Source organism: Bombus flavifrons, chromosome 1 (assembly GCF_040668555.2).
Source record: "Bombus flavifrons isolate JBK064 chromosome 1, iyBomFlav1_principal, whole genome shotgun sequence".
NCBI classification, from domain to species: Eukaryota; Metazoa; Arthropoda; class Insecta; order Hymenoptera; family Apidae; genus Bombus; species Bombus flavifrons.
In genome coordinates, this window is record NC_138442.1 from 10,354,182 (window position 1) to 10,382,123 (window position 27,942).

The 27,942-nt window shown below is 42.5% G+C and overlaps 2 protein-coding genes across 8 annotated transcripts in view; both read right to left on the minus strand.

Annotated features, from left to right (window-relative positions):
* The window catches only part of LOC138186321 (serine/threonine-protein phosphatase 4 regulatory subunit 1), a 148,221-nt gene extending 124,990 nt beyond the window's left edge, over positions 1 to 23,231 (minus strand). For 3 of the 5 annotated variants that reach the window (XM_069126164.1, XM_069126103.1, XM_069126145.1), the window contains exon 1: positions 23,075 to 23,231. The gene's annotated coding sequence lies outside the window, so the exon portion shown is untranslated. Of the gene's footprint in view, positions 1 to 228; positions 287 to 7,767; positions 7,899 to 23,074 lie in introns of those variants that run through there. The other 2 variants (XM_069126121.1, XM_069126112.1) reach the window with 2 other exon arrangements.
* A 530-nt stretch (positions 23,232 to 23,761) lies between these two features.
* On the minus strand, positions 23,762 to 27,863 carry LOC138186460 (RING finger and SPRY domain-containing protein 1). Of its 3 annotated transcripts, XR_011174889.1 has the most exons (13): positions 27,424 to 27,858; positions 27,173 to 27,352; positions 26,741 to 27,066; positions 26,443 to 26,608; positions 26,171 to 26,353; positions 26,034 to 26,100; positions 25,807 to 25,947; positions 25,576 to 25,691; positions 25,351 to 25,494; positions 25,043 to 25,260; positions 24,717 to 24,977; positions 24,467 to 24,635; positions 23,762 to 24,386 (listed from the first exon to the last, which is right to left on the minus strand). XR_011174889.1 is itself a non-coding variant. In XM_069126372.1 (12 exons), the coding sequence occupies exons 3-12, from the start codon at positions 26,953 to 26,955 to the stop codon at positions 24,548 to 24,550; spliced, it is 1,599 nt and encodes a 532-aa protein (XP_068982473.1). In that variant the 5' UTR covers positions 26,956 to 27,066; positions 27,173 to 27,352; positions 27,424 to 27,863; the 3' UTR covers positions 23,762 to 24,547. The 3 variants fall into 3 exon arrangements, 2 of the variants coding, with proteins under 2 accessions (XP_068982473.1, XP_068982464.1); XM_069126372.1 differs by having other exon boundaries at positions 23,762 to 24,635; positions 25,043 to 25,256; positions 25,347 to 25,494; positions 27,424 to 27,863; XM_069126363.1 differs by having other exon boundaries at positions 23,762 to 24,635; positions 27,424 to 27,857.
* Between the last annotated feature and the right edge of the window lie 79 nt (positions 27,864 to 27,942).

Below are 27,942 nucleotides of genomic sequence, written 5' to 3' on the forward strand. Positions count from 1 at the left end.
AATAGACTTCGCACAAAACAATGTCGCCGTTATAAATGACCAGAATAAATGAACCGACGCAACCGAAACGAGTAGTATCTACGAGTATCTTTCTGTTTTTGACAAGTATCTAGCGAGCATTTATTGAGTATTAATTAGCAATTTTACTTTGCGATTTATACTCTGTACGAGCTCAATTATTTATGAGCTTCGTGGTAAGTTATATATATTTTTTAAATCAACCTATACCTTTTCACGTGTTTCTGTTTTATATAATCCTTATGTAGCGGCACATGAGTAGAGGACAAGTCAAATCATGTTGTTGTTTTGCCTCGGAGTATCAAGATCGTTAAGACACATGTAATGTAAGAATAAATAGACTTCGGGCAAAACAATGTCGCCGTTATAAATAACCGAAACGAGTAGTATCTACGAGTATCTTTCTGTTTTTGACAAGTATCTAGCGAGCATTTATTGAGTATTAATTAGCAATTTTACTTTGCGATTTATACTCTGTACGAGCGACTCAGCGAATATAGTCTGTATATCTACTTATTATTTTTAAATATATTCGACGGTTGCGACAACAAGCAATAACATCTAATAAATCTCACGGTCAAACATCCTATATACCAGTCCTCTGCACTTATGTAACGTATTTCTTATAATAATGCGTTTTTTGTTTTGCATAGATTTTACAATTATGCTTCGTCGGAGCAGCATAACTTACTCTGTTTACCTACGTGTTTCCATGACGTTACATTTGCACAACTTTCGTCCCTTATTGCTAAACAGATTAAAAAATAAAATAAAAGAAAACGAAAATATGTCAACAGTTGTACAGTTACGTAAATTGCTAAACGATATTAAGATAAGTGGCTCGAAGGAATATGACGACAAATAATGTTATTCGAACCGGTTCGCTCGAATTCAGCTGGTTCGTTGTACCGATCGTGAACATTCGTTTCTCTGTATTTCTGTTGAGACAATTTCCCTGTATCCACGGGTATCGCGCACACGATAGAAGGTTGCCCGTGTGTAACTAGCGTGTCCGTAACGACTCGTGACAAAGAACGAGATAGAGATTCAAAGGAGAAGGCAGCAGGGATAACCGGACGCTTTAAACGGAGCAGTTCCTGCTTCCAAGACTGCTTTCTACCGTCCCCTTGTGTTCACCTTCCTCCGCCTCCCTACATTTCTTCCATTTCCCTCCGCTTGTCTCGTATTTTCTACTAACGCGAATTTCCTCCGATTTCTCTCTTTTTTTCCCACTGGCCGGGGGGGAGGGCGAAGGGGGAGGGGTCGGTTCAGCCATGTTATTTCGTCATCCCGCGGAAAACTCCGCTGAATTTTAGAGGCTAGGAAGAGCATACAAAGGAAGAAAGAAGGAGGGAAAAGCAAGAAGAAGAAAAAGACACGGTGTCGTTTCTTACAAACGACAGCAGGTAGGTAGCGTGCTGAACGAAGGAAACGAATGAGACTCCAAGTATGCACGTTTCCGTACGCGATGAGGCGAGAGGATTTTTTTCCGCGTCTTTCTCACCAGCGGGCTTCTTAAGGCCATAAAGAATTATTTTAATTCTCCGCCAGGTCTAACTCCATTCCGTTTCGACGAAGCAAAATTAATTTTGTCCCGGTTTTTACGCTCCTCGGGACAGCATGAAAATTACCTCCGTCTCAGCAGCAAAACGATAATTTATAGGAGATTCGCGGATCTCGTGGTCTCCCTCGAGATATTTTTCTCAGCATTCTTAGTAGGCATTGGAGGGGAACGGAGTAGAGGATAGGAAATGAGAGAGAAAAGGAAGAGGGAGATAGTGGAAGGAAGAGATTGTACTCGATGGTTCGGCCACTCCTGCGGCGCACGAGCCACGTTGGATGCAAGAAGATGGAAGCAAAAGGAGTGAAAGAGGAAGGTAATAGGTACATAAAGAAGGCAGATAGATGGGAATGGAAGGAGAGAAGCGTGGAACGAGAGCAACATATCGATCTCACGAGACTTCCGTCTGTCCGATTCTAGGCTCTCTTTTATCGTAACGCTCGATCGGATCGACCGTTCCGCCGACGAGCCCTTCTATCTGAAACAAGCGCCCACCCTCTTTTCTCCTGCTCTCTCTCTTCTCGAGACCACCCTTTCTCGTCGTCCGGCCTAGTACAGCCCCCTCTATCGGCCTTCTGGCATCACCGTGTGGGAGGTAGGGGCTGGGCTCCAGAAACTCATTTGAATCACGTGCAACGACGAGTCAAGTGCAGCCGTACTACGCGTTTACGCCGACGTATATACGCGCGCTACTATGTAGTTACTAACGATCTCCTTTTTCTCCCTTTCTCTCCCTCCCCCTCTCTCTGCCAAGTTTCGTATTCGCTCGTCCTTAGCCTCGCGATTCCGGCTATTTATTGATCTCGACATCCGTAACCGTGTCGTCGTGCCGCGTGTTCCATGTTCGTCTCAACCTTCGAGTCCTTTTTTCTCTCGTCCCTTATTTTCCCCACTTTCCCTTACTTTTTCACCCGTCTTACAGCAATATCGGACAGAGTATCGGATCCCTTGCTTCCGAAACCTATTATTCACGCGTTCTCGTTTCTTTTCATTCTTCTTCTGTCGTTCGTATTTGATACCGTTTCCACCGTATTTCGTTGGATGTCTGGCCTTCGAAATTTCTCTTTATTCGACCGTTCGTTCGTAATGGATATCAGGATTGGGCGGCAAACGACGACGAGCGCGATTACGAGGGGTGCCGACGCTACGGGGATGAAGATGGTGGAGCAAAGGACGAGAGATGGAGACAGATAGTGGGAGGGGGTGAGAAATAGAAGGAATGGGAGGAGAAAGAGAAAGAGAGAGTGTGGAGAGCAGAGGGGCGTGGCAAGATGAATGATCGCAAGACGCGGGAGTATTGATCCCGGGGACTGTGCTCTGACTGTTTCTCTCTTTCTCTCCACATCCCTCTCTCACTTCGGCATATATACGCTCGTCCTCCCCTTTCCCGTTCTCTTCTCCACCGTGTTCCTCCGTGGTCGTTCTATCTCTCTTTACTTCTCTTTCGCTCGCTGTCGGAGTTTCGCACCCCTATACCGGGTGGTGCACCGGTTGGGTTCAGGGTCATGCGTGCACCCCTTTCGCCTGTGTGTCGGCTCTTTCCTTCCTTCCTTCCTTCCTTCCTTTTGCAAAGGGAGAGAGCCTGCTCCGGCCTGGATCGAAGTCGAAGAACCCAGAGAGGAGAGATCGTTTGCTCTCTCCCTCTCTTCCTTTCTCTCACCCCGATACAAGGCAAACGGTCGCCGACCAGTTCTACCACTGTGAGAGAGATCAACGACATTTTCGGCGCCCAACGTACCCCTGGTGTGCGTGTCGCGTTGCCACGCCGCCGTGGCCCCTGCCAGAAAGGATAAATCCTGATCTCTTGGACGTCGGTATAATGAACCTTCTCCTTGTAAGCTCCGCGCACCCTTTACCCTTCACCCTCCCGAAAACCATCCGACGAGGAAGATACGATGACAACGACGACGACGACGACGACGACGGGACCCACATTCGATGTTGGAACGATCTCGATACAACTAGAGCGGCATACACCGTGCGTTCGAATCGGCGACGAGCACACGGTCGCGCTGGAAACCTGTATCCGTTTATCGCGCGTAGCAGCGCACACCGAGGTCGGAGTGCCTCGTTACCGGTGCCGCTAATCTAGTATTTGCAGAACATTACGCGCGCGTCTGAGAACGTTCGATTGTGGCGACGCGGTTCGTGGAAATGCGCCAACCTTTAAAATGTATTCCATATACGCCGCGTTCATTACATTAATTTCACCTTGGCTACGTGTCTGAATTAACGACGCGCCAGAGTATCCGATGGCCGTCACGATCGGTGGGACAATTTGCACCCTGTGCAGGACGTGCGTCTCATGATTTCGCGCAGTGGAATAAATGGAAGGATTTTCTCTTATCGACCGACAGATCGTCGCAGAACGACGATGAATCGTTGATTGTTCGTCACGGATCCTTTGAATTCCCTGAGTTCGAGGTCACACGATCGTGAAACGAACGTCGTTTCGAGTTATCTTTCGTTTGCGGCAAGCCGACTCGTCCGTTGGAATAGAAAATATCGTGAAATCGTGGAATCGGCGTACACGGTCGATTAACCGGGCGCCAGCCGACAATATTAATAACCGAAGCACGGTTGGTGCACTGGAAGCGAGTCTCGACCGACGTGACAGTCCCGCGAAAAGTAATTACCGGCTCTCTTGTTCTGCGAGCTTAATATGACGGAACGACCGTCTGAAATAACATTCTGCATGCTGGTCGACGCTAGTTTTTCTTTTTTAAAAGCTTCCAGGATTAAAATGTTCTTTTCACGGTCGTTACCGTCCGACCAACCGAGACCCTTATAATACTTTGTACGAACTTCTAATTACTCCAACCGTGACACGCTGTCGTACGATCGCCTACCTGAGAAAAATAATTCTTTCCTGTTATTTTCATTTAATATTTATATCGATTCTGTGAACCTGGTTAATCGTCGAGCATCGGAAATTAACGCGCTACCAACCTGTACACGCAAGGTACACGCAGTGAAGGACGGCACCCCGGGAATACCGAGCAACGTTTTACGTAATTAGTAGCAATTTCTGTGCGCAACGCCTCGAGCAGGAGTGTAATCAGGAAGGCAGTGTGGCGAGTGTGTTCACCTTCCGTTATAAGCAGCGCATGAAATGCGATGGGAGAACCACCACAATATATCGTAATAACAGGTGGTACGACAACTGACGTAATGATAGGCTTAACGACTAGAGCACACCGATCGGAAAGCGAAAGTTTTCTTTTGAAATTTTCCGTGATGTTTCACACTCGATGTGCACGCTTCCAACGCCGGTATGTCTAACATTTACAGACCATTGACGAATCGCCGTGACGTGCGAGACGAAGAAAGAGAGGGAAGACTACTATACCATTTACCAGATCGATTCCCGCACAGGAAACGTAAATCTTTACGCTGGGGATATCTAAAGAAACGACTCGGTAATGCAGGTGAGCGCACTGAGCGAACCACCAACTTGTACCGCTTATGATTTATAATTCATGCACCGTGTAAGGTGAGCTTCGACGCGATCCAACGACCCTCGGTTAAAGACGTTAATGAGAAGCGTGTGCCACTGCCGCTCGTGAAGAAGGGAAACTTCCCTAAGTAGGTTACCGATATAAGAGTTATCCACACTTGTCCGATACTATTCGATGGTGGACGTGTTTCCATTCAACATACAGCTTATTGGAAAATAGTAAGATCGTAGGAAGAGAAAGGATCGGGCGAGGGAAATTGGTATTGTTATTTCTTGAAATTATAAAATCGATAACCGCGAAACGCTGGTGACACTTCGTTGAAAAGCAGGTAAGAGAGAATCTCGTTAAATTCCAATTAATTAAGGCAAATCGAATTGAATGTTTCTACGGTTGATATCTGAGTAGGTCTGCGCACGATATCGGTAGTGGATGACGTCAAGCGCGTCAGTTTCCCACGATTCCCCGATGGATGTTCCCGATCGGATAATCGAATTTCTCGGTGACGTCTACGCACGACCGGAATAGCCGTCGAAAGATAGAGACAGCATCTATTCGCGAGGCACACCTTTCGATGAATATTTATACGATTATTTCCAGAGGTTGACTGTGGATAGATTTAAAATAAGTCGGTCACAGATGCGATAACGATACACGCAGCCTCTCGTATCGATACATGCAATTATATAACGTTCATTTTCCGACGCTCGTTAAAATAACGTGACCATTAATGGTCACGTGGAACGCGGTGAAACAATGAGCAGGATTAACGCTCGGTGTCCTAGAACAGCGAAAAGATTTATTGGAACGAACGTACGTGTCCGTGACAATCGTACGATCGTTACGCGGTATTCTATGCATAGTTCGCGAAATTTCTTAATTACGTTAACGAACGACAACGATATTCAAAACAAAAGCGGAAGAAAGCGATTAAGCGTGCGTTTGGCGTATATTTGGACCGCCTAACGATAATATATACGCGCTATCAGAGTAACCGTCAGGTTTCCGTTTACGTCGCGGTATAATTACTGCTTTGTTGATATAACGATGAGTCTGTAACATTGGAATCAAAGCCTCCGCAGCCGGAGAAATAGGATAAACAACGAAAAGGTCAAAAGGGTGTATAAGTCTGCCTATTACGCTTGGTATTTACGACGCTAACAAAAAACGAAAACAAAAGAAACAAAAAGAAAGCAAAGAAAACGAGAAACAAAAAAGCAAAATCGAGGAGAGAAAAAATGGATAAAAAGTTTGAATGTAGCGGTAACGAATTCTCTCGTTTTCTCGCGTTTAACGAGGTCCCAATTAGCTTCAATTTTTTGGCAAAGTAGCTTTCCCCGTAATCGAGCCTTGTGACCACGAAAGATTTCACAGCGGCTCCTGCACTTTCTTTTTCTCTCTTCTTGAAACTCTGTTTTATCGAGTTCCCCGTGTGAAAACCAGCAATAGGAGCAAACAGACGTTACGTTTTTCGTTTCGCCCTTTCGAGACACGCAATTATAAGAAAGGGGCGGAGAAAAGTCGTACGCGGTTTCCCCCCGATACGTTCTCTCCCTGCTATCGAAGATATTTCTCTTCCTTACGAACCAATCCCCGTCATGCAATCGTAAAACGTTGGGAAACGAACAACGAAAGAAAGAAGGAAAACCGTAAGTCTTCGAGATAGATCAATAACAAACCATTACGAGCTATCTTTCTCTCCCTCTCGCGACTGCTTTCTCGTCGAGGCTTCAAAGCGACCAAGTGCAGAGAGAAGTTGCTCGGTCGCTTCAACCCTTGAATCAATCCTCTTGCTAATTATCGTTGTCTCGCGCGGAAGAAAAAAGAAAGAAAGACGAAAGAAAAGTGGCACGACAAAGCGGACAGATCGATAAATCAAGGGGGGAGAGAGGGAGAGAGCATCTTCTTGGCGGACTATCCGGCTCGGGACGGGAAACAAAAGGAATCGACAGGTTTTTCCCTTTCGCCACACCTAAAACATCGTCCACCGCGAAATAACCCATTTCGTTCGGCCGGCGACTGATTGTTTAACCCCTTTTCCGGTACGTTTTACATCGATTTTCCTCGGTTTCGCCCTCCCGACCTTTTTTCCTCGTTCGCTTCTCTTCTCTCGCTCCCGGAGGCGTTTCATTAGCCGCGACGAGAACATTTGTTTTTGTCGATGTTTCGCGGTAGCTTGTCGCTTTTTATTTTTCTTCCTCCGCTTCCTTTCTGTCTTTCTCGCTCCTCTCGCTATCCGCCACACCATCCACATTCTCTCTCACCGATTTTCGCTCCTCTTTTCACGCGTACCTACCCCCACCGAGAGGAAAAAAACGGTAACGAGTCGTATTTCGACCACTTACTCGATTAATCGACCGACTGTTATGAAAGCGCAGGTAAACTTTGTTTTTACTTTAATCTCCTCTATAATTTCTGTTACGCGTGCAGAAATATCGCGGTTATTGCGCAACCGTGGGTCGATCACCAATTTCTTATAGCAATTGGATTTTTACACATATGTACATATATGGAATATGTGGCAAATAGTGACGCGAGTTACAGTGGCAAGAACGATTCATCGATTCGTGTGTACAGTGATGCACGTTTGACGCGTACTTTTCGATTCTCTACGGTGTTATATAATCTCGCTATAGGCGATTCGGCATAGCACATCGTGTGGCGTCTTACGTTTCTTATTTCGAAGTGGAAAACTACGAATTTAATTTCTTTACTCGAGTAATATTCGCTCACCTTTCCGATCCTGTGAAACAACCTGACGATTTCTTCATGTATCCACGTGTCATTCCAAGCATCCTCACTATAAACATCGTTGCGTCAGTTTTTCGAGAGAAAAGACCGCGCACTCGCGTCAATCACACGTCTGTCCCTCGTAAACTAACACAATCCGATTATCACAAGGTACGAAGCTACAGGCAAGAGAGATGCTGCTGGCGTAGTTACGGCAGCCTGCGATTTCTCTATGCGAAATCTCTTTTATTATCCTTGTTTCGCAGCATTTTCACCGTCGTTCCTTCGTTCGTTTTTCTAGTCTCTGCGTCTCGTCGAAAAGAGCTACGATCGCATTATGGACGATAGAAAATGGTTACTGGCCGTCGAGATGGATCCTTACGCCGGCATTTTATGACATCCTTCGGGCGAAACGGCCATGCGTGGCCGGCGAGTTCCTCGCCACCTTTTCCGCGTTTAAGGCTGCGTTACAATGCCATTTTCCGCTAGCTCCAAAAATAAAATCAACCATATTTTTCCGCCTCTTTTCCACGCGTGTCATTTTTTCCTTACCGTTACGCATCGGAATTTCCATGATGCGTCACGTACTTGGAGATTTTTTCACGCTCTACAATATCAAAGCTCTTAAAGCGTGCGTTATTGTATACAAATTCTTTCGTTTGTACGTTCGTCGTATTCGACGAATCTTTTCCTCGTACAAACCGTGTGCCAAAAATTACTTTCAAAATCAACCGAAATTATCCGAATTCCGTCGTTCACATCGTGCGGGGTTCCTCGATGTCCGCTTAGCATGCCACTTTTTCACTTATCCGTTCCTCGTCTGTGTACCAGTGTCAGCCTCTCGATCGTCCAACTCCGTCATAGCGAAGAACTCGCGAACAACGTGATTCATCGACGATCCGACGAGATAACCGCACGAAGGAAGCAGCATCCTTGTTCTCGCGTTCTCCAACGCCCCCCACGGAATAAAAAAAGGGGCGCCGCAGCGGGAACGCCTTGGCGAATCGCTCGATCGTTTCGACGTGAACGTCGACACTGTTTCACGGTCGGCGCGACTCTCACCGTGTCGATCGCGATCGTGGAAAAAAGCCAAGGTGGATCGGGAATGAAAAGTTTTACAACAAGAACGCGGCTCGTCGACTGATAAATCCGCATTTAGTGTAGCGGCCTCACGTACACGCCGGGCTCTTGCCGGCTCCACCAAAGGCATGATTGGTCTGCGTGTCGGTGCCCCCGCCGCCCCCTCCTCCGCCCCCCAGGGGCGGACAACCGAGGCAGAGCGCCGTCGCCGTCCTCCAACAACGACGGGGGCGCCACCGCGCGGCACCGACGCCGACGCCCGCCACCGATCGATAGTCACCGACCGTCGACGACGATGACGACGACGACGACGACGACGACGACGACGACGACGACGAAGACGACGATGAGGAGGGCTACGATGAGGACGACGACGACGATGACGACGAGAACGACGACGATGAGAACGACGACGATGAGAACGACGACGACGAGGATGACGACGCCGCCGACCACCACCACTACGCCACAAAACCGCTATACTACTATTGCACTCCGGTTAGTCGGCCCCGCTACTTGTTTGCAGTAATATGCGTGTACTTTCGGCACCGCTCCCGACTTTTCGATCGAATCTTGATCAAATCTCACTACATGTTAGTCGTTTGTTAGTTACGATTATACAGCGTGGGCGTTAACTTATCGACTATCTCGTTATTCAATTTTCTAGGACGATCGAGGTAAAATATATATAAATTTCATAAACCGAGGAATATTCAAGAACGTGAACAATTTAGGTAACATTGTCAAAAAAAAACAGTGTATAAATACGATATAATATTTTGCAGAAGCTAAATGTTTTGGTGTAATGTATTTCGGTCTATTGCGGCACCCAAAGCAAAATATGTAAAATTCGCATGGCAGTCAACGTTTTGGCTCCGCTGCTTGTTTCAAGTCTTCACCGCGTATACTTTGTTTTTTTACTCCGAATTTTTCAAACTAATTCTTGCTTGAGTCTCATTGCACTTCTCAGTTATACCCTATAGTCTAACTTATAGCCTATTCGTAGTCTAATCTCACACTGTATACGTGTTCTGACGAGTGTTCTGATGAATGGAACATCCGCAGATCGAAATGTATACGCTGATAAGAAGTTACATATTCGAACGTTTTGACGAATGAAATATCCGTGGACATTGATCGTTCCTAGTTCGTAATTAGGATAGCTGTTATTTCGCGGTACGAGCAGCATGATATTCTACGATTATGATAAGTTTATATGGTATGTGTTTTCCCTTCGATGGAAAAATAGTCATCGGATTATCTCATAGAGGGTTGTTTGCCTAATGATACATAGCTAAATATTGAAATACGTAAAACTGAACTTGGAGTGTATTTTATTTGCTTACTTCCTTAAGAAAATAACACTTTGTACTATAATTTCTCGTTACGTAGCAAAGTAACGAGGAAAGAGTTTCCAAGAGACGTTCATATTTATTCGAACTATCAATACCCTATCGATCCGGCTTTCAAACATTACATCTGTTATAGGAAACGAAGACTTGGTGGTGACGGCACGTATTCTATAAATATAAACAAGTCGCACAGCTTTCGATCTATATTTGCACCTTTACGACCACGCCTTCGATACTCATCGTTATCAATTTGCCGTGTTTTGCTCACGATTTCACGAAAGTCTCCGTAAAACGTCTCTAGACGTTGCAGGGCTTGTCCATTCGCGAAACGAGCGAGCGAGCGGCGCCTTAAAATACGGTCGCAGGACCGTCATTAGGAACACCTTTTAAGTGCGCCTCGGGCGAGCACTGTTGCCGCGATAAGGGTGGAGGCGCTTCCTTCTCGTACTCCCGTCAGCGTACGCATCGTGCGTAATGTGAACCGGATGAAGGGGTGGGAGGCCAGGAAGAGAGTGAACGAGAGTGAAAAAAAGGAACGAGAAAAGAAAAAAAGAAAAAAGGGGAAAAGAACACGGAGGAGGTAGAGCGTGCGAGAGACTAGGAGGGAAAAAAGGGAGCTTCAGTGAGAAGGAGGCGAGTATAAACGTAAAAGGGGAGCGACCGAGAAAGAGTTTTAAAAAGAGAGGCAGAGAGGTAGACAGAGAAAGAAGAAACAGATGTAGAGCAGCGAGGTCGTAACGAAGGGAAAGAGACGAATTACGTGAAAGAACGGATAAGGGAATAGGGTTCGGAAAGAGAGAGAGAAAGAGGAAAAACGGAGGGAGAGACTACTGATAGATAAGAAAAGTCATCACGGTCAGTGCGCGCGCCGCGCCACACCGTCATTCATTGATTGCATCGTGGCGTGCGGTCTGCCGTGGAGAACGTACGTTTCACGTCGCTAATGTGCACCGGATGAAAGGAGAAAGGGAGAAGAAACGGACGAATATAGAAGCGAGGGGAAGCAGAGAAAACTACCGGGAGTAGGAAGGCACACTTTGCCGGCAACGTATATTCGGCTTTCTCTTTCTCTTTTTCCATGTGCCCGGCAGATTCTTCTCTCTTTATCTCGTTCATTTTCTCCGCCGTTCGCTAGCGGTGAAACCAGACTCGGTTAAACGGTTCGCGCGAAGAATTCATCGTGGCACGAAAACCGACAGCGGCTACTCCACAGAAATTGCATCCTTTTGCAACCAAATTCGAGATTAGCCAAAGAAGGATACGACACTCGTTCACTGATCAATTTTTCCATCGTACGTTTCTACCTTTCCTGTTTTGTATATTAAAATTTTTAATTACTTTGCCTCGCTATCGGAATATCGAAATGTAATCGAGAAATTTGTACAACTGTACAGCGCATGCAATAAATATCAATTTCAATTTCCATTTGAATTTTAATTACGCCTAGATACGCAACCGACGTTTTTCGTGTAAAAAAACAGAGGACGAAAAAATGAATGTACGAGCGGGGAAGTAAAAGGGAAAGAGCTCGAGATAAGTCATCACGGTCACCAGCGCAGCCACGTCACGGCACGCAGTCAGTCATTCATTGATTGTATCATAGAATAGTGAGCGTACGCTGCGCAGTGCCGTAATACGACGTACACGTAAACTCGCGTGGCGTTGCGAGCGGAACAGAGAAAAGAGGAAGGAAGAAAAAAAAAAAGAAAAAACGAGAGGACGGAATACCTCGCGAGTACTCTGCCGAGCAAATATCGCGAATGATTTCTCGGAGCACTCGATCCCACGTACCGATGATTAATCAGCGAGGAGCAGTAATATTTTGTTTAAAACTGCAACGAGATAGTTATCATTACGCGCTCGTTCCCACTGGGTCGCTGTGTCTTTAATTATTTTCTCCGTTCCATATATCGAATACGGGAGACGATGCGATAACAGATATTACAAAAAAAAATCTATGTGGGAAAGAAATTCTACGTCCTTACGAATAGAAGAAAATAAAGTAAGGAATAGAATAATCTGAAGGACGCGCGTTTCGTATCGTACGATTAAAACCCAACGAACAATTTTTCTCGTTGAAAAGTAAGTCCCTAATCTAATCTGGTGCGTCTCAACGGTCTATCTAACCACTCTTGAAATATAAAAATCTGAACTACGTTCTTCCTCTACGCACAGGGATAAAGATAAATTCGTGTAGAGCCACTGTGGGAAAACGCATGCATTAGTCGAAACAATTAGTAGATTACTGCCATGATCCAATTTCATTACACCGATCAAGCAAACACAAGCAAAGGGAGTTACGTATATATTCTTATAAAAATTGATTTTTATCATGAAAAAAGAAAGAAATGTAGGAATACGAGTAATGGTAAAAGTATAAAAATCCATATTTTGATACGATAGAAATATAATTGTTTTAAACGGTATATCACGAAAGTTGAGAGAGACTGGAGTTTTGTTTAGAACATTTAACAGTACGCGCTAACAATAAGAGATAACGATTGGATCGAGGCGGTTGGTTCAACCCGTTTACCAATCAGATGTAGACAGGAGAAACGAGAGAGGAGACGATAGAGGAGGAGAGAAGTAGGTCTAATTAAGAGACGTAAGTTTATTAAACTCCGGGCTTAAAATAGCGGGCGACACACTGCCCAGGAATGTAAGGACAGTCCGGTTTTATTGTCGGTCGAGCTCCAAGATTAATTCGCGTGGACTTTTCTAGTCCGCTCGTCAGAAAACGTTTCGTGAACCGAGAATCGACTTCGGTTCGACCGATACCGACACCGTGGAAACACGATCGTCCTCGTGAAATAAAATTCATACAGGTAACGTTGATTTGGAAGGCCTGCGGGGTTGCGCTCGAGGCCTACAGCCCCGAATCGAAATTAGAACGGTGGATCGATCGATCGCGCGAAATTTTCTGGCCGACAGAGAGCGACAGAGAAGTCGGTATTGCTGGAACGCGAGAAAGGGATGATAAAAGAAAAAACGAAAGAAGAGGGAGAGAAGCGTGTAAGGCCGATCGATTAGCAGTCGTGTCTGAATTTAGGTTAACCGAAGGACCACGAGAAACGATGTCGGTAAGGAGAGCAAGCGAGAAACGATAACGATGATAAAAACGGCTTTCGGCTGGGACATTGGATGGATGGATATTCGCGCGAAGCTCTTCTATTATTCAGAAAGGCGCGCTAGTTCCGCGAGTAGATGATATTTCGGTGAACCGGGTCAGATATCGTGGAAAGGTCACAAAGAAATTTTAATAAATTATTGCCTCGTATAACGAAGACGTTGCACGTAATTACTCTTTCTTAATGAATGTTCAATCTCGCGTCATTCACGACCTTATCCTTCCGCTGGATGATTTACCGGAGATTCCATTCGTCTTAGAAATTCCCACTCGAGCGTAGAAAATCTCGTAGTTATCGAACGCGTTCCGATTTTCCAGAAAACGTTAAAGACGCGGGAGACAAGCGGAGATAGAGAAAGAGAGGTATCAACGCAGAAACACGGACCACGAGGGTCAGGATTAAATATAACCGTGGCTCGAGCTATTTATAAAGATTAACTTGTTGGCGAGATAACGAAGGAGGAGATGGAGACAACGGCGTTAAATTGTCGCAACAATTGCGCGGGAACCGGCACATTCCAGGGACGAAATTTCTCGTGCCGCTTCGAGCTTTGACCTCGATCCCATCGTCCGGGCTCTCTTTCGTCACTTGCCACCCGCCGCTTAAATCGTCAGGGGGGAAAAGCTTTAAAAATACATGAAATGACGTTCGACTCGTACGGCGCCGATCGATTTTCTCTCTCTCTGCCTGTGCGGCACACGAGAGCCCGACGCGCCCGACAGTGACGTAATTACTTCCCGGTGACGAAATACGCCCGCCACCGGTGTATTTTATTCGCGACTCTTTGACCGATCGTGTTTTCCACGTTCGTCATCGTTCCAAAATACCGGAACGTTCTCTCGCACGATCTACCAACACCGGCATAGAGACCCGTACCATTAAAACTTTAACGCGACGATAATTCCGTTGTCGTAGCGTGTATGTGCTGCCGCGCACGTCACCAGAGAGTAACGCGAGACACGAATTTTCCTCGACTACGTCGTTGGTCGCCGTTAGATACGCCAGCGGTTGGAATTTTATTTACACTTTACGCACCCACGTGTGGAATGCATATATGTGCGACACACAAACGACACGTGCCTAAAAAAGAGGCGAAGAATGCCAGGCTCGTCCATTGAGAAGCTAGTTTCCACATTTACACGCGCTGCCTAATCGGCCGACCGGCTCCGAAGGGAGAAAAAGGAAACGAAGACAAAAGCCGGCTCGTGTGCGTCGTCGCGTCCCTATTTTCGTATTCAAGAAGGAACGAGAAGAGAACAGTGAGGGAACCGAGGGTGACAAGGAGGAAGGTGTTACGACATCCTTCCTCGTTATCTATTCCCTTCTTCCCTGCCTGTCCATGTAAAGGTACCTGATAACGCACCAGCTGTACACGCTCCTATACTTTAAGGTTGTGACCGTACTTTTACGTTACATTCACGTTACATTCACGTTGCATTTACGTTACCATTCTCCACCATTTAGATTTGATTAATGGGATACCTCGTCTAGTAGTTCTTTGAATAGACTCGGTGTTATCAATACGCGTTATCGTCGCGATTCCAGCTACCACCCGAGCTCTCCGGTTTGTCCCTTAACCGGCTAACCTGGCTAACCGATTTTGTTTCTTCAGCACGCTCGTTCGATAGCGAAATCGGATGTACGAGTCGCCTACGTGAGCATAAGGTTCACCGACAATCCTCGAAAGTCACGTATACGGTAATAATTACGCGATCACGTATCGGTAACTAGATATTCCATCGAAGAAGACGAAACTGTAAAATGCAACCAAGGTGTGGCTGCAAGTAAGTAGAATACTAAGGGTGTAACAAGACGGATTACAGAGAAGGCAAAGGAAAGAATAAAATTCAATGATGGAGAATTGGAAATTATCGTGCAAAGTTTAAACGATTTTAAAGAAACGAATTGGCTAGTTTACAGGTAGAAACGGAGAAGTAACGGCGGAAGAGAACGAGGGAATTAGAAACAATACGGAAAGGAAATTCTGATGCTACGAAAGTAAGTACTTTCGTAGATACGCGTGGCTCGACGATTTCAGCGAGATAAAGGTTGGACGTGTACCTTTGATCCCTTTGAAGGACGACTGAATGGACGAAAGGTGGGGTGACGCTTTAGTCTCGCAGTGGTTGTCCCAGTGCCCTTGTATGCGGTAGAAAAATTAGCTAGATTGTTTTTTCCTCTTTCGCCCTCTGTTTTTTTTTCTTTCCTCTTCTGTTCCCCCGTGCAATGGCCGAAAGCGAGCGAAGGGCTGTTGGTTTCCATCGAACGTTGGGCCAAGGCCGGGGTTGCCGGAGGACGAGGAGAGACGGAAGAGGACGTAGCGACCAGAGGAGGGTTGCGTTTACATCGAGCTTTTCCGTTTCCGAGGTATCCATCGATCCCTCAGCGAACGAGTTTTGTAACCCAATCAAAACTTTCCCTAGCGTCGTAATAAAGTCCCTCTCGAAGGGTTATCTCGATATTGCCCGATCAGGTAAGACGTTTCGCGTTCCTACTATCTTCCTGGCTATCCCACGGAACCGCCCTATGAAAACTTTTTTCTCGAACCGTGGATTACCGAAAAAAAACCTTAAACAGTCTCTTAAGTGGCTCGACAGCGTGCGACATTCTCGCCATCAAAATACAAGAAAACATGGCGATACAAGGTAGGAGAAGGAGGCGATCCAGCGATCAGGGCTATCGCGACGCGAGGAAAAACACGCTCGTTTGCCATCTATGTACCGCGAGTCAGCTACCGGTGAGAAGACTTACTCCGCTTTTAAGGCAGAATCTTCCGGTCGTTACCGATAGCTCGGAACAATGCCATCACAACGACGTTGGGAAGCTTCTTCTCTGAGAACGAGACGGATGAAAAAGAACCTAGCACCATCGCGGTCGTTATCGATGATGTCGCGTCCTTCCCGGAGGTCGGTCCACGTGATGGAACGCGGAAGCGTCCGCACAAAGACCAGAAAGGCTGACGACGTTCCTCGTTGTCATCACTTCGCGAGAGTCCTCTTTTCTACCGCCCGTTGCGTGCCTACAATTTACACGGTTTCTTGCGGACGAACGTAACGCAACAACGGTTTCCCGTGACGTGCCGCAAAAACCGCGACGGAACGAAGGGCCGCGACCGATCGCTTCCGGGGGAAATCGAATTCGAGCGCGCGCGTGCCCAACCTCGTGTAATCCATTCCGATCGATAAATCCAAGCAAGGGGTGACTTTTTCTGCGCGTGTTCTCCTCTTTTTTCCCCGTACACGGTCTCGCGATCGATTCGTGGAAGCGTGGGCTCGTTTATCAAATTCGTCGGCGGATCTCGTCGCGGCAAAGCGTTTTTAATTAACCACCAGCGTGAAATCGCGGGGGTAAGCGGCGAGAGGCGAGAGGAGAGGGCGGAAGAGTAGCGCGAGAGAGTTACCAGGAAACGGAAAAGAGGAGAGGAAAGAAGGGAAAAATTCGACTCGTTACCGGGTGCAATAACACCCGGCAGAAAAGAAGCCGATGGAGCAAAGGAAATCGATACGGAAAAAGAGAGAGAAAGGCCGAAGATGAAAGTAAAGAAAGAAAGAGGGGGAAAGGGAAGACAGAGAGACGCAGGCTCGCGCTCGTTTCTCCTTACTCGTTAGTCACGGCCCCGTCTTTATGAATGGGTTCGCTCGTGGCTTACGAGGAATCGTACTATCTCTACTACCACCACTTTCTCTCTCTCTCTCTTTCTCTCTCTCGCTGTCTTTTCCCTTTCTCTAAACGGGGTGTCAGCCAACGTCCTTCTCCGGGGGTTACTGCAAACCCTTACATACAGAGCCAGCGACAATAGAAGGCGGCCACGAATCGATCGTATAGCTCGCAACCGCCACCGCGTCCGGCGTCGTCGTCGTCGTCGTCGTCGTCGTCACTGCTGCCGTCTATTTGCACTAACGCATTTGGTCTTTTACCATCACCTTAATCGTTACGAAAAGAAAACGTCATTACGATAAAGAAAAATCATGCTCGTCGAACGAAGCTAACCTTGAACAATAGTCTACTCGCAATAATTAAACTCGATCAAACTGACGACTAAACGTCTGTTTGTCCGAAGATATATTACCCTCAGAATGGATCGCGACGTAACAAAGATTCTATGATATTTTCAAAAATATCGTGAAAGTGGAAAGGCATGAATTAGGACGAGAGAAAGAAAATACGTTGAGGAATCATCGCGGCACAAAGATTCCTAGCTTCTTGTACGATCCTACGGCCATTTTTTCACGGAATCGTCGAGCCGGAATATCGCGGTCCGGGCGTGTTTCCCTCTCGACAGGGCGCGGCTGATTCTCGATCGTGCTTCCTCCGCGACGGCAGGATGTAAAGGAAACGAAGACGCCTCGGTGAGAGGGGCTGGGGGGCTGTCGAGGGGAAGAGATGGCGTGGGTGGAGGCAGTGGCCTGTGGAGGAGGGCAGAAGGGGGTGCTTTTATCATTCGTATCGCGGGCCTATTTTGGAGCCCGAAGCCTTTTGCCTCTTAGGAGGTCTACTCTCGGTTCTCTAGAACGTGATAGACGCGAGAAAGAGACAGGAAGGCTTAGTGTAGCCACGTATGGGGATGTAAAAGACAGAGAGAAAGAAATTCAGAAGGGGGAGGTGGCGGGGAACGGGGAACGGAGAAGAAGGAGCCTCCACTGCTTGGCGGCGGAGACGAGGGAGGTCTGGATGGTATTCGAGGAATGTCATGTAATAATCGGGCCGCCATTCGAGCGTCCGTTCTGACGACAGGAGGCGCCACCGCTCGGCTCGGTTTCACTCGTCTTGCTCGTCGCATCCGCCGGAACAAGGGGTGAATTTGCACAGCCTTAGAATAGGCGGATCACGAACATTTTCAGATTAGATCGTTCTGTCAAAAAATTCTTCGCTAATAGTAAATTACACCTAGGTACTTGGATGTACTCGACGCTTCCTAATTTATGATATTAGTAATTTCGATCGATGTATTATACGGGGTGTTTCGATATTCGTTGAACAGTCGCTGAATAACGAATGAACTTTTCGATCGTTAAATAGTCCTGTGAAAAAAATTCATTGATAATAATTAGAATCAGGTAGTTTGAATGTGATCGATGTTTCCTAGTTAACCAAACTACCAATACGCTTTGAGGGATGTTTTAACGTTTTATGTTAGACATTATAATAATAGAGAAGAGAAGATGCACGTGTAGTTTTAAGTAAGCGGTTTACGCGTAGTGGTAAGAGGCCTTAAAAACGTGTATATTACCGTATTTATCCTAAACGTGTATTTATCCTAATCAAGCAACCTTATCGTTCGGTAAAGTGTCTCAAGGTATCCTTAAACAACGTGCAAGTCAAATACGATCCGTTTCAACGAATTATCTGCCAACAATCCATAACTGCAGATAAACGGAGGGTAAACGTCGACGATTAAACGAGGCAACCGATATGGTGCAAGAGTAAATACGGTTACGATCGCTAACGAGATACAGTATCTTCTCGGATAAAAAGGACAAAAATTTATGCCCCTCCGTGACCTTTGACTACCCCTCTCGACCGAGAAAAAGGGAAGCCTATCCTGTGCACGGTCGAGACACACGGGCAGGTCGCCGCCACCGGAGGAGACACATATCGTTGGTTGCATCCGGTCTCGAGATTCGATTCACGCGAGTCGAGAATGTGCTCTCGTAGCCTCGAATGTGAATTTAATAAAGAGAATAAATCATTTTAATGTAACGCGGCGGCACGACGCTACGGAACGAAGGGGTGACGAGGCTAAGGGGGTAGAGAAATTCAACGTTAGAGTGGGAAAAAGATAGAGTGAAAGAGAGAAAGAGACAGAATCAGGGAGAAAAAACCGGTATTTTTGCGTCGAGCACGGAGGGGTGCATTTCGTTGCGATTATAAAAGCTGGGCAACCCCCGGTGTGTCTAGACGACGTGGCCTCCTATCAAAAACAGACCACCGAACTGAAAAGGCTGAAAGGGCAAGGAACTCTTCACAATGCCAAGAAATTAAAGTTTCTCTGTATATCCACCTATATTCGTCCTATGGCTCTCCCCTTCTTTTTTTTTTTTTTTATCCGTTTCCTATCCTCTTCGTCCGATGTCTACGTCGTACCGGTACAGGGAGAAAAGAAAAAAGAAAGGAAAAAGAAAAGAGAGAAAGAGATCACTTTGCCGATAAACGCAAACACAGAATGGGGAGCAACGTACGCGCCAGTTAAATAGACTGCTCTCTTTCTTCGCGGCAAATGTTTCGCAAGGATTCGCTGAACTCTTGTACCTGTTGGAGTTCGATCGATTTCGCTGCGTCTATGGTTATGATCGGTCATCCTGTATATACCTTCTACGAGAAGCTTTAGACAAGCTGTAAATCGTTTGGAAACGTTGCATTCATTTCTACGAGTTTAATCCTCGATTAGTATCGGATGGTAAGTTACCTATACGAGTTTAGATTATGTCAATTAATTTCAGTCTACTTTATTTAATTCCTGTTTTATGTTTTACGTGATAGAGGTCAATAGTATCTACATATAAGTACCGTATGTAACGTACCATAATGCAGAATAGAAGAAAATGAAAATCGAATACTCCGAAATTAATTAACCTAACTCGATTCAGACATAAATTATTGTGCAGTCACTTATGATCTAAAGATACCAGTTAAAAGTTAAAAAAAACAAATTTCAATGAGATCGCAAAGTACATTTTCCATCAATTCGACCGTTACACATTACTTATGTACTAAAATTCAAAGGTGTTTCGTAGTTAGTAAATAATCTCGAAGCAACTCGTAAACGCGATGATGTATCATAGCAGGAATGAAAAGAGGGATTCATTGATACCCGAGAAACGTCCGACTCGCTAGCTGTCACAGCCAGTCACCGAATCATTTGCATAATCGCGACTGATTACTATCGCTCGTCGTGGTTCCCGTGCGTAGTCATCGCCATATGTCAGACTTTGAAAAATTCGGCGAACGTGTTTCGTTCGATCGTGTCGGAACGATGCACGTCGAACGCCGGGAACCATTGTTATCGACGCTCGGAAATAAGTCAAGACACCGACGAAAGACAAGATAGGCCTAACATGCTATGCTTTTTCATGTCCTACGATTTGGGGGGTTAGGTGACTCCCTTATCCCTTTCGTGCAACATGCGACATTATCGATTCAATATAGAATAAAAGAAGAACGCTAGTAGTGGTAACAATTAAAACTAAATTTTCCTGTGAAAGTATAGATACGTATATAATTCTATGATATAGATCATTGGATGTAAATATGATTTCGACGAATTCCATTATAATTAATAGTCTATTCGAACACTTTTTTTTTATTGAACCGCAGATGAATAATAAAATGAAAATGATGAAAATAAATGAATCGAATAATAAAAACTTGAAATGATTGTTACATTTTACTGCGTTTCGTGCTACTGTTAAATATGTTTAGTTAAGAAAAGAACCATCCATAGAAAGGAGAAAATATTGATATGATCAATATATAAGATAAAGTTCTAAACGTTACTCTGAGTTACAATCTCGGTGAGATCAGAGCGTATGTTCAATATTAATACATTTAAACCAAAAGATACTATATAGAAACAAGGTAGAAATTTGTCTGATACAGGTAACCTAACACAGCCAGCTGTTATCATTTGCGGGACAGATTTTCCTTTAAGAATGTAACAAATGAAAATCTTTTCCTAACTATTGATTTTATCGTCTTCGACGTTTGAGTTGAACATAATTACTATGTTCGCCGTAGTAAATTGTAGAGGGCGTAAGAAATACTGATTTTTTTCGAGGTCGGTATTTCAGAGCATGAGATGCGGAATCCCATAAGATGTCATGTCTATTCTTTCCTTCGTCGATGGTCAAAGTTAATCCGACGTTATTCAGGGAAAACAGTTTTCGAAGAAACGTGAATCGGACAAAATTGACTAAAACGAGGCGGGCGACACGCAAAAGTCATACAAAAATTCTACGTGCGCTAAGTTGATGATCGAACGAACGCTCAAGTCGGAAGTATGAATCAGGAAGCGGTGTGTCACGTGCTACTGTTGCACGTCACCAAATAGGATACACGAGTCATGAATCGCAAAGGATTACTCACGTAAAAAAACTTGTGCGAGGTTAAATCGATAAACACTTACTGTAACGATTTCTCAGGATCCTAGATGAATCGTTAAATGATCCCCGAATATGAATCATTATATGAATGAAATAAGACGAATTATTTAATTAGGTTCGTGACTAACACCTCGAGATGGAGGAGAAAAAATCGAACAAATTTCATGAATCATTCAAATTGATAGAATAGTTCATTGATAGGAATTCGTGTGACAGTCTCATGATCGATGCGATCTCGGATCGGGTCGTTGCCTCGAGGATCGAAGGGCACAGCCTTAAATATTTTTCTATCTAGTTGCGCTTGGAAATATAAGCGAGCCAAGCTGATAAACGACCTCTGGAATGTTTGATAAAGTCGATTAGAAGCAACTACGAGTTAGTCAGCAGCAACAGTTGGTGAGAATGGTTGTATGCATGGGAACGAGGAGGAAAAAGAAAGAAAGGTGGATGCCCTATATGTATACGTAGAGCGCCGACATTATCGGCCCAGAGGGTCCAGCAGACTCCGATAAGGATTTACGCATCGTACGCTTCGTAACGTATCTAAAATCCACGCACGACGTGTATTGTCGATAAATCGGTTATTGATCGAGCCTGCAAAACGCTATAAATTTCGATTATATATTTCGATCATGTGCTTAGAATTAGAAGTTTGAAAATCCTACACGAAAAGTTCTATTGAAAGTTAATAATGTGGTTCGGTTTTGTATGCGACAGATGGCACTAGTAAATACATGGAAGTCGAAAGATCAGTAACCCCGATAGGCGAATAACCGCGCATTAACTCTGTTTACTTGAACCCTCCAGGATACTTTTATTCCATTCAATTTAATCGGTTTTCAAAAAAACCATTAGATGAATATGAAAGAAATTACACGTATCGATATCATAGGCATAAAACTACAAAACTGTGACGTTATAAAAAATTTTAATTTATTTTTAACCCATATCGATGTACCTAAATAAACATATTTTTTATTACAGACATTAACGATATAAAGAATCACATCATTTCGGACATTCTTATATCTATTCATAAAGTACAATCAAAATAAACCCTGTTAGGAATTGGTAGGACAATGTGTGTATTCATTAACTGTCGTAACATGTCGTCAGTCGAGAGTAACGATCGCAATATATAAATATTGGAGAAACGGTGAAAAATGTATGATGTTTCGAGCGGATCGCGAAAGGAGCGAAAATGAATAGGAACAATACATGAGGACGCAAAGCGACCGCGTGCCCTTTTTCTGTTTTCTTCTTTTTTCAGCCTGCGGTCGAGGTAAACACAGCGCGGCACGTTTCGTGGCGCCCCCTAACCGATAAAACGCCATCGAGGCACTCTCATGACTTGGTCGCGCATGTGAGAATCACGGCGTGACATACGGGTTACAGTCGTAACTGAAACGTGACACCCGTTCAAAGGTGTCTGAATCGTGTTGTTATGCGTGGTAATGAAGTTTTCAAGCCCGGTCAACCCGAAAATTATGCAAGATAAAATGTACTTAGACGGGCATGGATTTACGACCACGCCACCGCCATGCACGCCAGACACTGGCATGCTTCGATGGTGGGGCCACCGTGCCGAATACTCGACCCCTTCCGCGAACATTTACGATCATCAAAAATGTATTTCCGTGTCAGTACTCACCTTCGTCAGAATCGTCCAGGTTCTCTTTCTGGATGTAGGATATATCTGAAACCCACAAACACCACGGGTTAGCTGAAAATCCCTCGTATTTTTGGGCAGCTTCGTTCGATCCACAGGCACTCACTCACCCGCCATCTTGTAACAAACTGCAACGCGTCCCCGTGGCCACGCGCTTAACTATTCCAAATCGAGAGATCGTTTCTTGACATTCTTCGTGGACATATCGATATTGCCAATTTTAATTCTGATTTCAACGGTTCTTTCAATTTGAAAAATTGTTATAACATCTTACTTAAAAGTAGTTACTTAGAAATGTTGAATGAAGAATCAAATCGATGGCAGATCTTCGGCGTTCAGCGATATTGCCAAGTAATTAACTTGATATTTATTACAATCTACAAATTTTAAGTAGGATAAAGACATGTGTATATACAGTGTGATATGTAAACTTTTATTTCCAAAATTTTTAATTTCTTTTATGATATTAACCGAAAATTGCACAATTATATTGATTATTATATAAATAATTATTGCAAAGCAATGATTATCTTGCAGTTAATAAATAAAAAATATATAAAAGAAACCAGTCACTTATATATATCTAATATACAAATGACAGTGAATTCTTAAACAATAGGGAAGATGATGAATAAAAATCGGCAGAACTTATAGAAAACTTTTGCAAAGTTATACATATGATAACATTTTATATCTTCACAAGAATATAATATAAGCTTATACAATATATATAATATATATATATAATGTTCTTTCCATATATGCTACAAGATAATATTTTACAGTTTTTTAAAATCAATCTTACATTACAGCGCAAATTCAGTTACTTGCTTGTCAGTCTTGACAAGTAATAGATGATGCAGACTTTCATAATATAACACAAGAGAACTTTATGTTCATAGACAAAATAGTGTCTACATATTTGTGAACCAGTCACAAACATTAAATTGGAAATGTACAACATTGGTAGCAATTCAGATGTAAATTGCAAATTTTATCTCTTTTTCTAATGTGTATAGAGTAAAAAAAATATTTAAATTTTTATCTCGCTATTTTACTGTAAACATCTAATTAGATGTAAGATGTTCTTAGGTAAAACCTAGGGAAAGCAATTTGCACAGCCGGTAGATATAAGATGATATTCTTCTGTAATTTGAATTTGTAATATGATAATTTGTATGTTATATCTACATATATGAATGTAACATTCAGAATGACATATCTTAGAGGAGCGATATATTTAAATACAATTTTTCTTTCTGTGATTGATTTGTAGTCCTCTTGATTTAAAATACTGTATTGTAAGAAAAGAAATGTATAAAACATTATAACCATATTTAATATGTGATACATATGACATGCAGTTATGGTTACCTCGCGGCAGTTCCTGAGAATCATACAATATGAGAAAGATAGTGGAAGAGTATTAAAAAATGCCGGTACGCTCGTGTGGTGTCATGTGTTATCAGTGACTACTTCTTCGATTGTAGCTCTGCACATTGGACACTCTATCAGTTGATTCGAACACGTTTGGCAGAATCCTCTGAAATAGTATTCGTTCTTACGTTTCATGTTAATATCATGAAAAAAGGATTAAGATACGTGAAAGAATTATATAGGATACCTGTGATTGCAAGGTAGCAATCTTACTGAAGCTCTTTGGTCAAAACACAATGTACATGAATCCTCTCTAACACTAAGTTTCCTCAATTGATCTAGATATATGTGTCTAGGAAGCACAACCTTATCTTCAGGCTTCAAAGTAGCGTGGTCGTTAAATTTCTGATATTCGCGATCAGTAGGAGGATATTTAAAGGGTACATTCCCAAAATTAAAAAGACATTGTTGGAACGACATAAAACTGGCTGCTGCAAAAAATCCTGACCTAAAATATTTAGGATGACCATTAATAAGAATGTTTCATTCAGATGAGAGAGAGAGAATACGTACCGTACTGTTTTGAAAACTTGAACAGATGGTCTTAGTCGCACACCATTTATAGAAAATATTATTTCTAATTTGTTCAAGTCCAGTAAACAACCTAAAATGTCACCAGCTTTCCAACAAGGTCTATCAGGATATCTTTCACAGTCTGCGTTATACCAAATTAATCGGCGACAACCATCGTAAGACACAGAATATTCGTCATCACCTATACCATAGCCTTCCTACAATAATAAAATAAAATAAAATAAAATATGCAAAAATAATCCATACATCGTAATCGTCCATGTTACGATAAGGATGTAAAAACTTGCGTGATTTAAAAACGTGCTGTCTTTTGTAGCCCATCCAATTTGCATTACACCTGTAGTTATAACAAGTGTTTCATAGTACCAGATTCCTGAGTCTACTTGAAATGTACATCTTACACTTTCAAATGAATATGCATCACACCGAGCCTAAAAATACAATAAAAAAAAATAACAGGAAGCCTTACGATATGTAAATATTACCCAATATATTATATTTCCAAAACTTACTTCCAAACCGTTAGGCGATATTTTCAGGTACTCGCTTACATCCTTTGTGTTTAACATTACGTTGATACCAGTTGTATCCACTGAATCGTGAGAATACTTTCTACCTTCCATAACAACTAGAATAATGAAAATATATAGAAATATATAGAAAATAGAATAATGAAAATTCCATTGCTATTTATGTGTATCACGTATGCTTTAATATTTTGTATCACACACTTTAATACTTACGTAAATTATCTAAACACCATCGTGCACAAAAACCTACTTGACGACGTATATAATGAGTTTCTGTTGCCCATTTTTCCAATTCTAGCAATGGATTTGGCTTTTCTGCCATTAAACGTTTCTTTATAGTTATTTTATTCTCACCTAGTGAAGTAAAAACATTACGATTTATTAAATGTAAGTTAATAAAAATATCGCTATTTGTACAAATTACTGGAATTAATACTCACTAGTTTGGGCAAATTTTTCCAAGGCTATTAATGCATATAACACTACATAAGGATCAATATCTTCTTTCTAAAATAACATACAAATCATGAATGAAATTTCTCAAACAAATTATATGCATATAATTAATTATACTTACAATGTTTGAAATAAGATAATTCAAAGTTTCATCAGATAATATAGCAATGCTACTTGGGCCAGCCAACTTTTCTGCTATACAACCCAATACCACGCAGATGTTACGTTGTTGAGTTGCACTAGTCTGTACATTTCCAAATTTTTGAGATAATTGAAACATGTGTGATAACCGTAGAACCAATTCCTAAAAAGTTAGAAGACCTATAGCACAGGTTATACATCACATATAGCACATTATACATCAACAAGTAACATATAAAAGTAAAATTATACCTTTGATGGTAATGGACAATCATCCAATAGAAGTGTGATAACTGAAGGACCTAATGGATTATGCATAGGAATAACGTTAACCATTGAACTTACAACTTGTATCCACCCATCTTCTTTATCAGCAATAGCATGTAATTTTGACATTGCAGGTGGTGGCTCTTGTTCACTGAATATGCATAAAAATAAATTAATTATTAATTAATAAATCTAATAACAGCCTTATACTTACATATAAGGTATAATACTCATTAGAGTATAATTACATAAGGTAACATACTTTATAGTATGTAACACTTACTTATCAACAAGGAAACCAATTACACCAAGAGTTTCAAGTACCAATTTATCAATATTAGCTGAAGTTGGAAATTTAAAAGTTGTAGTGCTCATATCACCAGATGCAACTGTGCCAACACTTGATTCTGGTAATATGGTATTTTCAGTCTCCGCATGATTTTGTCTATTATATGTTTCAAGTTCTTCTGGTGTATCTTTACACAGGCAATTACCCATTCCCACACGTTTATAATGATACTTTTAAAGATATTCTATCACATGTATTTTCTAAGTAATATTTACACAATCAAGTGACCTGTGTACTATTAACTGTTGTATCCAATGTAACTAAAAGTAATATTCTTTTCTAAAATAACAATATTTATAACATATGTTTACAGATATGTAAATATTAAATATTTTTACAAATACAAAGCTTTGTCATGATACATACTAAAAATATATCACATGAATCACGTTCCTTCATTACAATTAACTAAAATTTTTGTTTACTTTCTTGTAGTTCTTTCTTGTCATTTTTTTAAATATATAGATAAATGCAGTTCCAATCAAGATATGTAACAAGCAAAAATCAGTCTACAATTATAGTTATATATTTGCTAAAATAATCTGCCTATAAATAAAAAAATATTAACGATAATTTTTCAAATAATTTATCGAGTTATATATGTAAATATTACATACGTGCTTGAGGGCTGTCATTTGGTTATGTTGTTATCGGAATAGAAAGAAGTTATACAATTCTTCAGCAATTTTCCTTGATTATCCGTTTATAAAATAATTTATAAAATCACATTCATCTTGCTTCTTTTCCAATAAAATATAGATTTATACGTAATTGCACTCTGAATCGTGTCCCTTAGGTTATGTCCTCAATAATCTTCAAAACAGTATTCTCAGCATAACAGGATACGCATACTACACTATACGTGAGGTGATCAATTCTAAATCATATATGAGATAAGACTTCTACGTCAGTATATCTTTTTAACGCTTACTTAATTAAGTTTACGTACGATAAAACATTTATCTATATGTTAATTATTTTCTTATAATAAAAACATATATGTACATGGAAATTCTTATATAATATAATTTTATACAACATAAAATTTTGGATGTAACATATACAACATTAACTAAATAACGTAAACATTTTATAAATATATAATATTCCAGAATTAATGTTAACAACAACTTATA

Excerpts from the sequence above, each read along its gene's own strand:
- LOC138186460 (XM_069126372.1), bottom strand. The coding sequence starts at position 26,955 with ATGGGTAATTGCCTGTGTAAAGATACACCAGAAGAACTTGAAACATAT. Across the intron at positions 26,101-26,170 it reads ATTATCTTATTTCAAACATT|AAAGAAGATATTGATCCTTA; the intron begins GTAAGTATAATT and ends ATGTTATTTTAG. Across the intron at positions 25,495-25,575 it reads TATCGCCTAACGGTTTGGAA|GCTCGGTGTGATGCATATTC; the intron begins GTAAGTTTTGGA and ends TTGTATTTTTAG.